The following is a 16201-nucleotide window of genomic DNA, read 5'->3' on the forward strand; positions in this document are numbered from 1 at the left end:
ATGACAAATTATGAGGCCTATAAATGGCCATCATTTTTTTATTGTTTTAGAATGGTTCTGACAGCGCATTTGGGGAGGTTAGCTTGGAAGTTGAATATTAGAAAACTCTAAAAACGTTGGTATGGGCTCCAAAGCATTGAACAATGAAAATCCCCAAGGGAATAGTAACAATAGTGCAGAAAGATGTTTTTACCATCAAGGAATTTTTCTTCGCACATTGCATCTATTAGTGTACATCACAAAGTGTTCAACAAAATGATTTGTTCGATGCTTAAGATCTAAAGTTTTTATTTATGCATTCATGTTGTAGTCCTTTGTTTTGGAACAAAAAAATATTTCTTAGTATTTTCAGGTTAAATGTGAAAGTGTGTATTTGCTGTTCTAGAATTTAATTGAACTAGACAAGAAATACCCACTTCTTTTGATGGGAAAATTCTGCTGTTGAGAAGAGGAATACATTTTTTCCCTTCAATATTTTAATGTATAGCAAATTGATATTCAAACGCAAACCATTGCATACAGAAAAGTAGTAATGTTAACTGTCATATATGTGCACTTATACATAGCTAGCACATTCAATAATAATATTTTATGATCACAATACCCCAATTGTTCATAACCTAAGCGAGCCTGCTAAAACTAGATGAAGAATGTAACCGAAAATATACAAATAGAATTCAAGAGGATGCTCCCTCCTGCAAACCCAATCCTTAAAAAAGTCAATCAACACAACCATACATCCTGAGAATGCACAAACCGATACAAATTTTCTTTGATAGAACCTACTTTTAATTTCATAAAATTTATATCCTAAACCTGGCCGCCATTGCTCATTAGAGGAGTCAAATGCATGTTATTTGTTGTAGATGAAGTCTTGCACATAAAATTTGGCTCATTCCACTAGAGAGTAAACTAATGTGACCTGCAGTTGAAGCCAAAGGTAGCAAGACTGGTAAGTAATGGATGGCTAGCATCACAAAGCTTGCAATTTCCATGATTCTTAGTCTTCAGTGCTTAAAGATTATATTTCTGTTTATATTGCAATTTCTAACATAAAAAAATCAAACCTGCCTCTAGATCAACTATCTGTAGGAAGAACAAAGCCCTTGATAAACGAGATAAAACAAGAACTTAATTGCAGGAAATACTTTAACTCCTAATTTGCATACTATTTCAGCTCAGTTCATATAATTGGCTTCTCTAATATAGATGGTGAAGGAGTGTGGTCTGCTATTCAATTTTAATCAACAAACCAAAGAAACATGTTACCTGTTTGAGGCTGAAGACTTGTCTGCGTCAATAACCAACCCTATAGGTACTGGGTTGCGAAAAGATAACCTTCCAAAGGACCTTCTTGATCTGTTTCTCAGAGATGATGTCAAGATTTCTGCATTTGCAAGATCCTGTGGTACTGGCATTTCATCGGAGTAGCCAGAAATACAAAGGGCACATGTGTCATCTTGTTGCCAGTATACTTCCACCATCAACCCACCAGGATTTGTTGGTGACTCTGTTCCAGGAATCACTACAAATCTTGCACCAATTGGAACCTAACATAAATAGAACACTCGGTAAGGTTCATCACATAGTGATAATACTAAATAGATTAATAGTACTTGTAAGTCCAATGAGGAGGAAATGTCCAAAATTGAGTCTAAATGGCCCTCATCAGTAAGGACAAACCTTAAGAAGCCTGTCATTATTAATTGAGGATGAGAATCTATAGATTGTCATGGCAGTAAATAAAGAATCATGCTCCAAATTTGTGACTTTCAGGTGTCTAAGTTGTCAATTTTGGTTGAGAAATTAAAGGTCATCCATCATACAAAAGGTAGGCAAAAATGCAATGAACTTTTGGTATTTTTGTAGATATTAATACTGAAGAACTAAGACTTAATGTTTAGAGTCTTAGACTTCAGAGTTTGAATTAGAAGATCAATGCAAAACTCTGACTGATAATGAGTTGTCTGATATGATTTTCTATTTGTTAAAACGTCTCTTTGATTCACATACAGGCTTGCATGGAATTCTAGTAGCAAGTTTCTTCAATAACAAATCTGATATATGACGATTATTTGGATGCCATTTTTGTCACCCTATTTGGTTTTCTAATGTATCTAGAAAAATATATTTTCCCCTTAATCTGTCAAATATTAATTCACTCAGACAATCAGTCAATGCTGCATCTAAAATGATGTCTAGCCTTAACGAGTGTCTTGACATTCAACTTTGTGTTGTGTTTGTCGTAAAACATTATCATTTCTAGTTGGCCATGTAGTTGATTAAGCAAAAAGTATTCTGGTCCTTGCATAAAATTGTCTTTCTAGCCAGCGCTGTAGCCAACAAACCACAAACCATTAAATTAGTAGTATTAAAACTTTCCAAGAGTTCCATCCAGTATTATTTTGGATTTCTCGTCTTTCATATCCTTCTGATATTATTAATAATATTGTTGATGGGAAGTTAATTGCTACCACCATTCTAATCTTTGCATGCAAATTATTCTCCCATTAACTCATAGTAGTTAATACATGTTTCATATATTTAATATTTCTGGAGAATATCATTTGTACTAAAGAAACAACTTTGAGAATGTGGAATAAGTTTGTTTTCAGATTTAGGGTTATTTTGAAGAGTTATTTTCAAAAATCAGCCAAAATTACGTCTTCTAACATAGGCGATCCCTACATCATTAGAAAGTCCTCTTCAAGAACTTTCCAGAAAGTGACCAAAAATAAAATTTTGAGCAGTGTTGAGGGTTGGTGATCAATGAAGTAGGCATTTCGCTGAAATTCCAAATAAATCAATCAAATATGCAAAGGGTCAATCTCTTAGTGCATGTCAAAATGATGTGAGATTTGTTCTATTAGAAAGCATACTTCAAGAGATTTCTGACAAGTGGTTGCAATCAAAATTGTTGGAACTGGAAGTATTGAGGGATAAGTGATGTCAAAACTTTTGTGGTATGGACAACCAAACGTAGTTTTCCTTCAATCATAACTTGGATAGAAAAGGTGGAAATATTCACATCCTGCAACCTAAAGATTAAAATAAAGGTCAGATAATTTCACCCTTCAACAATTGGAAGAGAATTTTAAGAATGGAGGGATTAAGTGATTTTTAATTGATTGGAAAGGAACCCAAAGGAATAAGTGCCATGGAAATATAAAGAGCATCTAGAAGCATTGAAATTTGAAAAGGCTGTAAGGCCAAAGCTTCCCAAGAATTGGGGTATGTTGTACTCCTTGTATAAATATTGTCTTTTCTAGTCAGCCAGATAGTCGGTTAATCAGAAACTATGGGCTCTTGACAACCACAACTTCATTTGTTATGGTTCACCCCCTCATTAATGGCCAACCAAGCCTCAAGAGGATCTGAGAAAGATTCTAGATTTTGATTTGTCCCAATGAATTCTAATATGTATCCTTCTCTCTATTTTGCCTGCGTTTGGACTAACTTTCAGGCCTGGCATAGTCAAATATATTATACACTTTGATTTGCTCTTCTTTTAAACAAAAAACTCTTATGTTTTCTGACCTGCAACCTCTGCACAACTTTAATACCCAAGGTCTAGCACTTTTGGTGTTTGCTCTTTATCTGACTACATGTGTTATGAATGATTTGATCTGGAATATGCTTACATTGTCACTAAGACATGAATATATTGTGAGCATCTCTTCTCTTTCTTTAAAATTGAGATCACAATATTTGAAAAGAATAACCAAATTTTGCAAACCTGAATTGATGAACCAGAAAGTAAGTTCAGTGTAGCAAAGCGGCTTTCTGCAGCTGCAGCTTCAATCTCTGCCTGCATAGCAATATTCAAAAATACTTCCTCCAAAGTTGCAAGACTCAGTTGAATGTCAGAAATCCCTAGCTCTTCCTCTCTATTTTCCAGTTCTGCAAAGAAATCCTGAAATGCATGGCACTCATCTAGGTTTATTTTAATATAAATGCGTTATTTTTGGATCACCAGGAAATACCCAATATAAGATGAAACAAATTTTAGAATATGTTACTAAGTACTTCTAACATTTAACATACATTTCTAAACAGAAGAGTTTAATCAGGAAAGAGAAAAGAAAAGAACTAATCAAAATGTAATAATAGACCATTTGAAAATATGTACCGTCAATTGTTCTTCTTTTTCACGAGGAATGATAAATGTTATATAGGCCTTATTCTCTTCCTTTGGTTCTATATTCAATCTCTGCTTGAAAGTTACATGAGCCAATTATACACTGAGAAAAGAAGTAACTTCAACTGAAAAGGTTTTAAAGTCTTGGGAACATTATTCAAAATGAATTAAATTAGAAATTATACACTTCCTTACCTCTTTAAAGAAGTGCTTCAACTTTTCATATTGAGGCCCGTTACCCTTTCCCTGCAAGGAATTGTTTACATTTTGCAAGTTATTTTTACTTTCTTCATGCAAGCTCACATGTACAATGTAGCCAGCCCCAAAACGGGACTTCAATCGAACTGAAGTGCCAATGCATCGTAGCTTCCCTCTAGCCATGATGGCTATACGATCACTCAATATATCAGCCTCTTCCATTGAATGAGTTGTCAAAATTATGGCCCGCCCTTTCTTAGCATCCTCAATAATGTCCCATACATGTCTTCTTGTAATGGGATCCATGCCAGTTGTCTGTAGAAGCATATATCATCCAGTTAGAGAAACATCACATGGTTCTTTGTGGACTCTGAAGGATTGATTAAATGTTTTTCTTTTGGTTTTTAAAACCTATATTTCCACTTTAGAATGAAACATAAGTATTATTCAGGCCTCTATAGCCTAAAATTTCATTTTTACTTTTCTTATTAACTACCATGAAAATGTATACTTCTGAACGCTTGTTAAGAGAGTTTGAGAGAATAATAATCCTTTGAAATATAAGTTGCAGTTCAATAGAGAATGAACAGCACTCACAAATCAATCAAGACAAGGACTTTTTTTTAATGCCTGAGAAAGTGAGAAGAAGCCGCTTCAAAATGTATCTACAGAAGTTGACCACCAATAAATGCAAACACTGCAAGATAAATTGGTCCAATATAATGTCGAATAAATATTGTGTGTTCAAACCACAAGAAGAAATGCACTCTAGTTCTACATTGTTGACTGTGTAACTGGTAGCACTACTAATTAGTAGCAACATGATCAATCCCTAGTAAAACCTTCAGATTGAAACATTGTATTGTCACATTGGTACGTGGAATTGAGACCTTAAAACAATTTAGTAACTTGCATTGCAATGTGAGGCTTAAAGCATCATTTTTATTAGTTGAAGATAAAAAAATTATCACAAGACACTTCACAGGAAGATACATCACTGAGAGACAAAAGATTCAAGGCTCAAGATTTTACAGGTATCTGAATTGGTTTCCAGCATAACCCCCTAATTTGTTCAGGCTAACTAGGATGGAACTTCCACCATGCATTCACATCATGTTGCTGGTGATTTCTCCAACTTATTGTTAGGTTCCATACACTTTCTGAACTTGAGGCATCTCAACACATAAGAAAAGCAAAGATGGGAAATTTGCAAAGGAAAACTGCTTCCTGAGTCATATGTCTAAGAAATAGAAATCTGGGAAAAATGTTACATTTCAGAACCATAACAAATTCTAGGCATGACTGAAACTTTAGAAATGATAATCAAAGTCAAATAGATTTAAAATACCGGCTCATCTAAGAACACCAGTTTAGGATCCCCAACAAGGGCTATAGCCACACTAAGACGGCGCTTCATTCCTCCACTGTAGGAGCCAACCTGAAGACCTGCTGCCTCTGATAGTTTCACTTTTGATAATAAGTTTTCTGCATCCTGCATGCAAAGAACCAGGCATTGTTCATTAATGATTTAACTTCAGACCTATTGAAAAGAAACCAAATGCGAGAATACAGGACAAGTATCTTCCATTGTCAGATTAGCTATTTAAAACATACAGATTTGATGGCAGATCTTGGCATTCCCTTGATGCTAGCAAACAGATATAAATGCTCTTGTGCTGATAGAGCATCCCATAGAATGTCAAACTGCAGCCAAATTTTAAATGATTCATAATGCAAAGAATATGTCAAAATTATGTATATCCTCAAAAAGGATACAGTTACATTTGCTTTGACATTGGTAAGGACAACTATACCTGAGGACAGACTCCCATAAGATTTCGAATTTGGGACATTCCAGTTGTGGTCTTTATGGAATAGCCATAGCATAGAGCTGTAATCATTAACTAACTTGTTAATACTGGAAAATGCTGGCTAAATGTTGAAGCCAACATTCCATGTAGACATAGGTGTTCAATTCTTTCATTTGTACAATGAATTGTCAACATTATATTCTATTTTACTAAATTTTTAACATATATAAGATTATATATGGTACAGAGATATAGATATTTGAAAGTGTAACTTTACAAAATTCACAATTCAGGACTCACAAATCAGATTAAACTATTTACAAAACCATTGAAAGGTCAAAGAGTAGGCATATAAGTAATGCTTACGCAAACTGATGTAAACCAGAGAACATACAAGATGGAGCAATATGTCCACTAACAAAAGAAACATACCATAAAGGATGGAAAACAATTCATATCTTTGAGAATTTTCCATGTTAATATGACAGTGCCATTTGCCTTGTGAGAACCGGCTGTTGATCTTCCTTCCCCGTGTCACATCCATCTCATAGAAGGTCCTTTCCCTTGTCCATCTTGTAGAGTACTCCAATTGTTTGTAGAACTAATAAATATTAAGGTAGTAAAGTTGAAGATCTTGTTGCTTGATAAGATTTTGGGAGTAGTATGTTGCTTGAATTGCTAAGAAACCACCAAATAATCTCTCCTTGGCCTTTCAAAGTTTAGAATTCTCTCAATTGAAATAAAAGTCAAAACAAAAAAATCATTCAAAACGTGGGGGTCCCCATTTGCAATGGAGCGATGTGTGAAAACATCACAAAACTAGGGTTTAGTTATTTAGTATTTTATTTCTGATTTTTAGTTAACTTGTAGTAGCTGCTTTGTTGGAATTTATTTTCATTTTTTTGAAAACAAAATGGCATCTACAAGTAGGAGAGATGGCAACAAGCCCAAAGACCTTGGTTGAAAACATGAGACGACAAGTATAGAACAAGGAATGGTAATTTGCAACCATCATGGGTTGCATATGAGACGAGGCATCAATAACCTCAAATATCACATTGCATGGATTAGTTGTCAAGGTGTTGTGGTATGTATTGTAGTGTCTCCTTGAATATTATGATCAGAAAAAAATAGAGAAAGAGGACTAGAGGCATTGGTAAAGTAATGGATTATTCATGGTCAAATCAAAGGAACATGTAGGAAGGCTCTTCTTTCATTGGGCCACAGATACTATTAGAATAATATCTTTCTCTTTGTGTTATTAATGGTCATTTAAGTTGTTTCTAATTTCCCCTCTAGTTAATGATTGTTTCTTTTAGAAACATCATCTTTGTAACTCTATTTAAAGGAGCTTTGTCTCCTTGATTAATTGAACAACATCGATTCTTTGAAATCCATATGCTTTTGCATCTGTATTATGGTATCAGAGCCAAGTTATTTTCGAAATAATTTTTCAATTAAAAATTTTAACAGTTTCTTTTTTTGAAAAATTTCTTTGTTTATTCGAAATTACTACTTTGGCAGTTCGTTTTGGCTGCACTACTAGGGTTTTCAGCTATTTTCTGGCTATTTTCTGCCCTCTCCCGCGACCCATCTCTCCTACATTTCGCGCGACCACGCGATGCGATTTTTTTCCCGCTTGCAAATTTTTTCTGCCATTTTTTCACGGAAATCTGCATTTTCGATTAGGGTTTTTACCCCCATTCCACGGGGACGCGTCCCCCCCCTTTTTGGGCGCGTCCCCCCGTTAGGGACGTCTCGGGGACGTGGGGACGGGGACGGGGGGACGGGGATGCGACGTCCCCCACCGTCCCGCCACCGCCACCCAATCGCCGTCGGGACGTCTCCACGTCTCCCCGTCTCTGCATCTCCCAGGGAGACGTGGAGACGTAGAGACGTCTGGGCGTCTCTGCGGGAGACGCCTAGGCATCTCCCCGTCCCTCGAGAAACGCCCAGGGAGACATGGAGACGTGGAGACGTCTGGGCGTCTCTGCGGGAGACGCCTGGGCATCTCCCCGTCCCTCGAGAAACGCCCAAGCGTCTCTCGAGGGACGGGGAGACGCCCAGGCGTCTCCCGCATCCCCATGCCTAAATAAACAAAAAAGGCAACATTTTTAAAAACATGTGCCTTTTGGGGGGATTAAGGGGTAACCCTAATTGGACGTGGGCCCCACCCAACCCCCCAAAACAACACAAAAGCATGTTTTTTTTAGATTTAACTCTCATTTTGGTAAACTGATTTTTTTTTCCAGCAAGCTAAAGAGGAGGAAAAACTTGAAGAAGACTAATTGAAGGGATTAGAAAAGCTGATTGCAAGTGTGATAGGAGCTAGAAGAAGCAAGAAGAAGAGGAAGAAGAAGATTCTTCTACATTATGGAGAGATTTTTCAAGCACAAGGTAGGGTTTTTCAACTTTTTCTTGTTTTTTTTTGGTTTTTTTTTTAACATTTTCTGATTTTCATTGTTCTATGTCATTTTTGGATTTTTTTTCCCTATTCATCTCAAGACTCAAAATGAGATTTGATGTTGAATCTTGAGGGCAAAATGATTGCCCTCAAGATTCAACATCAAATCTCATTTTGAGATGAATAGGAAAAAAATTTAAAAATATATTGTTAAACTAGGCTGATTTTATTTTCATTTTGTGAAATGCAATGTCAATTTCACAATGAGCTCCCAAGGCATGAGTGAAGATGACATGGAAATCCATTCTCATAGTGAGAATGATTCAGAATATGAACCTGAAAATGAGGGGGGTGACCATGGGGCTGATCCTGGAGCCCAATCTAGCTCTATGGCAAGTGCACCAGCTAGTACAGGTTGCCCTTCAGAGTTGTTGGCACCATATGCTAAGGGTCATTTTGATCCTAAGTCTCCTCTAAAACAGTTTGCTTCACGAATATCAGTACAAGGCACTGCATCACATTCAAGTGGGGGAACAAGGAAGTGGAAGTGCAATATTTGTGACACAGAATGGTTCGGTAGCATTAGTAGGGTGAATGCACACTTTCTGTTTTGGAGAGGAAAAGGCGTGAAACATTGTAAGTTTTTGGAGGAAGCCAAAAATATACAGTACAAAATTGAGTTTAACAAGATTTGGGGGGTTCCAGATGACACAAATATTTCAATGCCTACTACTTTGTCTGCTAGGGCAGCACTTCATACTTCTCATGCTTCACAGACGGGAGGAATGATGTTTGGATCTCCATCCACTTCCACTTCTACTGCCGCCAGGGCTGGGAAACGTAAGTTGCAGATAGCACAGAGCAACCCCATTACTGATATGTTTAATGTGCAGCTGAGAGATGAGATAGATGAATCCATTGGCAATTTCTTCTTTGCCAATGGCATTCCATTTCATGTTACACGGTCTCCTTATTATAGGAAGATGATGGATATGGTGGCCAAGGGAGGACCATCTTATGTGCCACCAGGGGAGACGAAAACGAGGACCTCGATCTTGGATAAAAGCTATTCCAAGATCAATATTTTGATGGAGAAGATGAAGGCATGTTGGGTGGCATCGGGGTGCAGCATAGTTATGGATGGGTGGACGAACATTAGCCATCGTCCACTCATCAATGTCATGGTCACATGTGCAGAGGGCCCATACTTCCTTAGGGCAGTTGATTGTACAGGGCATCGTAAAGATGCTGATTTCCAATTTCAGGTCCTCAGGGAGGCTATTGAGGAGGTTGGGCCACAAAATGTGGTCCAAGTAGTGACAAATGCAGCCCATGTGTGTAGAGCAGCAGGGAGACTCGTTGAGGCAGCCTATAGACACATTTGGTGGACCCCATGTTGTGTGCATGCCATGAACAATGCACTCAAGGACATGGGGAAGATAGACTGGATTAGAGGAGTGGTCACCGATGCGAGAGATGTGCAGATGTTTATCTGCAACCACCACACTTCACATGAACTCTTCAAGACCTTCGCGAAGAAGGAGTTCTTGAAACCAGTTGAGACTAGATATGCATCCTATTTCATTCTCTTGGAGAGAATGATTGAGTTGCAAGAGGCATTGCAACTCATGGTTATGACTAATGAGTGGAATAGGTGGGCTGAGGCCAAGAAAGAGCAAGGGAGAAGGGTGAAGGAGATAGTGAAGAGTGATGTGTTTTGGACTGATGCGAAATACATTGTCTCTATCATTACTCCAGTATTCCAGGTGATCAGATATGGGGATGGGGATGCACCTAACCTTGGAGAGATGTATGAGTGCATTGACTCTATGCTTGACCAGATGAGGGCTGCTGTGCGAGTGAAGGACCCCTCTTTAGCATTCTACAATGAGCAAATCCAGCCTATCATTCAGCGTAGATGAGACAAGTTGAACACTCCTTTGCATATGGCTGCCTTTGCCTTGAATCCTAAGTGGTACAAGGCTAGACCAGGTAGACTGACACCGATTCAGGATGATGAGGTGAAGGCGGGTTTCTTTAAGTGCATAGAGAAGATGTTTGATTCCAGAGATGCCGGCACAATGCGCACTGAGTGGAGAAGATTTGCCACTCTTAGAGGTTATTCAGATGCGGCAAAGATGGACATAGACAACATGGCACAAGAGGACCCACTTTTATGGTGGAATTGTCATGGCCCGAAATCTTTGACCACCACTCTAGCCATCCGTCTACTATCCCAGATTTCCAGTTCTTCAGCTGCTGAGAGGAACTGGTCTACATATAGCTTCATCCACTCTCTTAAGAGGAACAGACTTACCTCTAAGAGAGCAGAGAAGCTTGTGGCTGTACACAGTGCTTTGCGTCTCATTGACCGCAAGACACTTATGTACAAGGAGAGTCCAGTGGCACGATGGGATGTAGAGCCAGAGGAGCCTTCACAGATTGATGAGGATGATCCTACCACTTCAGATGCAAGGCTAGTTGGTGTGAGCTTGAGGGACCTTGATCCTCAGGAGTCCAGCAGTTCCAGTGAGGAGGAGTTCGCAGATGATTAGAGGCCTCCATTAGCTACAGTTTGAGTTTTCACTTTTCAGTTTTGTCATTTTGTATTTGACTCTAGTCTCTTTTGTAATGCTATTGCTACATGTATTTGTATTTGGCTACTCATTGTAATGATGAATCATGTAATCATCTTTATTACTATAGACTTTGCAATGGCATCAGATATTCGTATTTTCGTTTTCCTTTTTCGATATTCATATGATAGAAATGAGAAATCTCCAATTTGACAATTTCATTTGTCAAATTTTATTTACTTTTAGCAATTAGTTACGTATCACTAATCTAAGTAATCTTAGTATTTCCTATAGTTTCATTTGAAATCTAATTCTTATACTGTTATACATCTTTTCAAAACTAGTTTTTCAAGTACTATATGTATATGTATAAGTATATGAGCACCACCACCCCGCCACCCCCCCGCCGCCGTCCCCAAATTTAGACCCTTGGTCCCACTGTCCCGGAGACGCGTCCCCCCATCCCCGACGCCTGTGGAACACTGGTTTTTACCCTTCAGATCAAGTCGAAAATTTTTTCTGATTGCAAATTCTTGGTGGGTTTTTCGAGATCTCAACTGGGTCATCGTCAGAATTTTTTGGGTGCCTCGATTTTTGTGCCTCTATTTTTGAGCTAGCGGATCCAGATTCCGACAACAGATTCTTTTTGAATTTTTCACAAGGATTTCTGGGTTGTCTTCAGATTTTTTTGGGTCAGCCGGAATTTTTTTCTTGAAATTCGTGCCAACTATACTTCATTTTTTTAAAGTCTGTACCTGCATCTGCCTTTATTTCTGCATTGGGTTTCGCATTTTTTGAATTCAGTGCCAACGCCTCTTTTCAATTTTTTTGTTTTCCATGCATTGGGAAGCGTGCAAGATGGTGTCATTGACCAACTTGATGTTGGAGGGCAATCAGGTTTTGTGCACTTAGTATCTTCTTAATAACTCGTTTTTCGTGCCTCGAAAAGCGTGAAGATGGCTTATGGGCATAAATGTTTGTTTCGGTTTTTAATATTTTTTTTACCTGAAAAAAATTCTGATGGGTTTTAATATTTTTTTCCCTTAACAAAAGTCTCTGGGTTTTTAAATATTTTTTGTCCCTATAAAAAAAAAAAATCATGGGAGGATTTATGATTTTTTCCTCAAAAATTGTACTTTGCTGCATTCTGTTTTTAGTCGCACCTAGAGTTGTTGTGCGAACATCTGCACTAGTCTCTTGTTTGCAGTCTATTTTCGAGCATCTTGCTCATCTACAATAGTTTGGAGGGTTTGCCGATTTTTTCCTCAAAATCGTGACAACTGTTCTTGGTGTGTCTCTAGTTACAGGGAGGAACAGTTCTCCAACATCAGGTTGGACGATTGGTGTTGTTTTGGGTATCTCCAGAAGTTCTGGAGTTTTTGGGAGGGTTGGTGGCAGACTCATCTCAAGTGGCAGAGTTATTGGCAGGCTCTTGTCTTCTGTTGCAGCGTGTTATGAGAAGAAGGGGGCAACCTTCTCTATTATTTCTCTTGGTAGTTAGAACGATGACCATTAAGGGAGGGTATTAGAATAATATCTTTCTCTTTGTGTTATTAATGGTCATTTAAGTTGTTTCTAATTTCGCCTCTAGTTAATGATTGTTTCTTTTGGAAACATCATCTTTGTAACTCTATTTAAAGGAGCTTTGTCTCTTTGATTAATTGAACAACATCGATTCTTTGAAATCCATATGCTTTTGCATCTGTATTAGATACTAGGATTAGCTAGTGTTTCCGCATAACACTCGTTCACAACCTTTTTTGGAAGGTATTGCATAGAATAAGAAATTATAGCAGAAGGCCAAGTTGGCATATGACAAATTGTAATGTCCCCATTTTCTAAATGAGTCATTTATCAGAGACCGTTAACCTATTTTATTCCTGTAGGCTAATTTGGGTATTTTAAGGGAATAATTAATTAATTAAATTATAATAGTCCTAAGCTTCTTGGGATTATTTGTGTTTAATTAATTAAAATCTCAACCTTGGTTATTTTAATAAATTGACTTTATTTTATGTCAATGGCAAATTATAAAGTTGATTACTTTATGAGTGGGAAAATGAAATAAAATAAAATAAAGTAAAGTAACTCTCTCAAAGATGGGATTTAAAAGGGATTGAGAACCAAAAAGAAATTCATTCTTGACTTGTATTTTCTTGGAGAGCTTTGAGAGCTTCTGCTTTTGGCTCAACAAACCCTTTGGTTCTTTCTTGGTTGATTGGACGAAAACCCATTTCAGCCAATCCTTTGGTGAATTCATACAGAGTTCGGTGGTACATTTAATCAAAAAAAGGAAGAATCTATTGAAAGTTGCAGGTTCCAAAATATCAGGTACAAACTTATTGAAGTTTTGCCTGAAAAAATAAAATTTTCACTATTGTGCATGTGAATGGGAAAAAAATTTGAAATCATAATGCTATGTGTCAAGTGAAATAAGTGAATTAAAAATCATACTTTAATTTATGCTATGTTTGTACCCAGCCATACCATATTATGCAATTCCCAAGGGTGGCCGTGCATATTCATCCATATCCATTGTACCATATATTGGAGGAAGGCAATATATAACTTGGTTCACATATTACAAGCTAGCTACCATGTCAAAGATTAACTATTATTGAGGAGATTAAAGTGCAGATTTTAGTGTTACAAGTGTGCAGATCAGATTTTTCAGTATTAAGACAAGAAAGGCATAGTGCAGATTTGACCCCATATCAGATTTTAATCAGTTTATCAGAGTAAAGCAACAACAAGGAAGCTATATATCTTATTATTAGTCCAGATACAGCACTTGGTTGTCACTCAGATAAAATTGGGTAAATATTTTATGTATTTTCAGATTTCTCGCTAATTGTTTGACAAATTGTCAACTTTAAGCATGATGGACAACTATTAGACAAATTCCTAGAATGGATTTAGAAGAGCATATCATTTTCAATCAATCAAATTGCAATGATTTGTGTGGTTAGATTTTACCCTAGTGTTCCAAATATTTGGTTTCGAGATATTACACAATTTTTGGTACTACAACATTCCATTTAATTTTGTGAGGAGTCCTTATTGGGAGCAATTGGTCACTACATGGACTGTGGCAAGTAAGGGATTCAACACACCAATCCCTTATGAGTGAGTTTGTAAAATGCAATAAAAAACACAAATCAACTAGTAGATGAACAAAACAAATTTGGAAAAAGAAGGGCTAAAACAATTTATCTGATGAGTGGATGGATGGAAGGAGCAACATCTTAATCAACTTCCTCTAGGCTTCAAGAGAAATAATATTTTTGAAGTCAATTAACACTTGGAATCTAATAAAAAATGCTAAGCCCTTGTGCAACTTGTTGAATGAGATGGTGATGGAGGTGGGAGTGAAGAATGTTGTCTAGATAGTGACAAGCAATGCAATTGCATATGTGAACTAGTAGAATTCTAGACACAATGCACTCTACACTATTTTGGTGCCCTTGTGTTGCCCATTACAATGACCTCATTAAGGATATAGGAAAAATTATCTGAACGAAGAATGTGGTGGAAGATGTGAGAAATGTGACAAATGCATCTACAACCACACATGGGTTTTGAATCTTGTGAGAGAGCACATGGATGGCAAGGAGCTTAGCAATCAAGACTCACACTATTCATGACTAATTTCATCACCTTGCAAAGTATTCCCTCTACATTGCCCAACCTTAAGTGCATGCTTATGAGCACTAGGTGGTTGGAGAGTTCTTACTCCAAGAAGGCCAAAAGGGGGAGGGTTGTGAAGACCATTTCTTATAATACATTGCCAAATACATGGAGGAGATTATCAGAGTGATTTTTCATTCTGAATATTTTTCTTTTTAAATTTTACAATGTTACAATTTGTTGATTTTATAAATTTCTAATATCTTTTTTCATTCTATTTTAGTTAAATTTTATGATTCAATTTTAGGATCCCTTGTTTTATGTGTTCGAACATTTGGTTAGGGTTCTACAATTGGTTAATGGGAATAAATACCCCATGGGGTATTTGTATGAGGCCATGGACAAGGCCAAAGAGGCGATTCAACATTTGCATGGGTCAATTGAAAAAAAACATTAACCCATGTGGCACATCATTGATCAAATGTGGAAACGACAACTCCACCAACATTCATGCGACTATGTACCATTTGAACCCTAAGTTTATCTTCCTAGTTCATCATACACAATTTTAACCATATGGATGGCCTCAACACATGGTGAGAATGGTCCTTGATAAAAACCTTAGAACATCATACATGATGAGTTACAAATTTATATGGCGATAGTGAGGAGTTTTTTTCTTCACCTCTATGCATTTGAAGGAGAGTTAATCTATAACCAAGTAAGAAACATATATGTTTAATTTTAGTTTATTGTTTACTTTAACTTTTATGTTTAATAAATCCTTAAAAAGAAATAAATGTTGTCCTTATCAGAGATTTAGGGCAGAATTATAGAAGATGAAAATATTATTCACATAATACGCTTCAATTCTTCATCTTCATTCAAGTACATAATACATAAATATAGGATTTTCATATACTATTATTTAGGAAACACTATTCCTAAATAGACTGAGTTGTTTTAACAACTCAACATACGACCACTAATAAAATAACCTATTAAACAAACTATGTAACTAATAATTCTAACAAATATGGGAACACTAACAATAGTTTTCCCAACATTCCCCCCCTTAGTGTGAACACGGTAAGAACTTACACTCCACCTGCAGTAAGCCCAACTCTTGTGGCTCATGATCTCGATTCAAAATGAAAGGTACCTCCCATCAACCTTTCATGGTTTTCACACAAGCTTACCACAACCCTGGACATGAACAAGAACCCACTCACCTGTTCACCTCATGTGGTTTTCTAGATCCTCCCACAAACCCTTTCAAGATCCATGAACTAACTTACTTTGGTGCTTTTCTTTGCCACTATGCTTGTACATCAGGGAAGTTATATAGAAATCAACATATATATCACATATTTGAAAAAAAAATCAAGGAAGATCCATGAGCTAACTTACTTTGGTGCTTTTGTTTGCCAATATGCTTGTACATCAA

At 37.0% G+C, this 16201-nt stretch overlaps 1 protein-coding gene across 1 annotated transcript in view; it reads right to left on the reverse strand.

Moving 5' to 3' along the window:
- Positions 1 to 525: 525 nt before the first annotated feature.
- The window catches only part of LOC131075821 (ABC transporter A family member 11), a 153899-nt gene continuing 138223 nt past the window's right edge, over positions 526 to 16201 (reverse strand). Inside the window, exons 10-17 of the mRNA XM_058012721.2 lie at positions 6151 to 6227; positions 5951 to 6040; positions 5685 to 5828; positions 4334 to 4651; positions 4130 to 4210; positions 3737 to 3913; positions 1270 to 1550; positions 526 to 922 (exon numbers count right to left, since the gene is read on the reverse strand). Of these exons, the coding sequence (XP_057868704.2) occupies positions 913 to 922; positions 1270 to 1550; positions 3737 to 3913; positions 4130 to 4210; positions 4334 to 4651; positions 5685 to 5828; positions 5951 to 6040; positions 6151 to 6227 (1178 nt within the window). The 3' untranslated portion in view covers positions 526 to 912. The remainder of the gene's footprint in view (positions 923 to 1269; positions 1551 to 3736; positions 3914 to 4129; positions 4211 to 4333; positions 4652 to 5684; positions 5829 to 5950; positions 6041 to 6150; positions 6228 to 16201) is intronic.

Source organism: Cryptomeria japonica, chromosome 3 (assembly GCF_030272615.1).
Source record: "Cryptomeria japonica chromosome 3, Sugi_1.0, whole genome shotgun sequence".
Classification (NCBI taxonomy): Eukaryota; Viridiplantae; Streptophyta; class Pinopsida; order Cupressales; family Cupressaceae; genus Cryptomeria; species Cryptomeria japonica.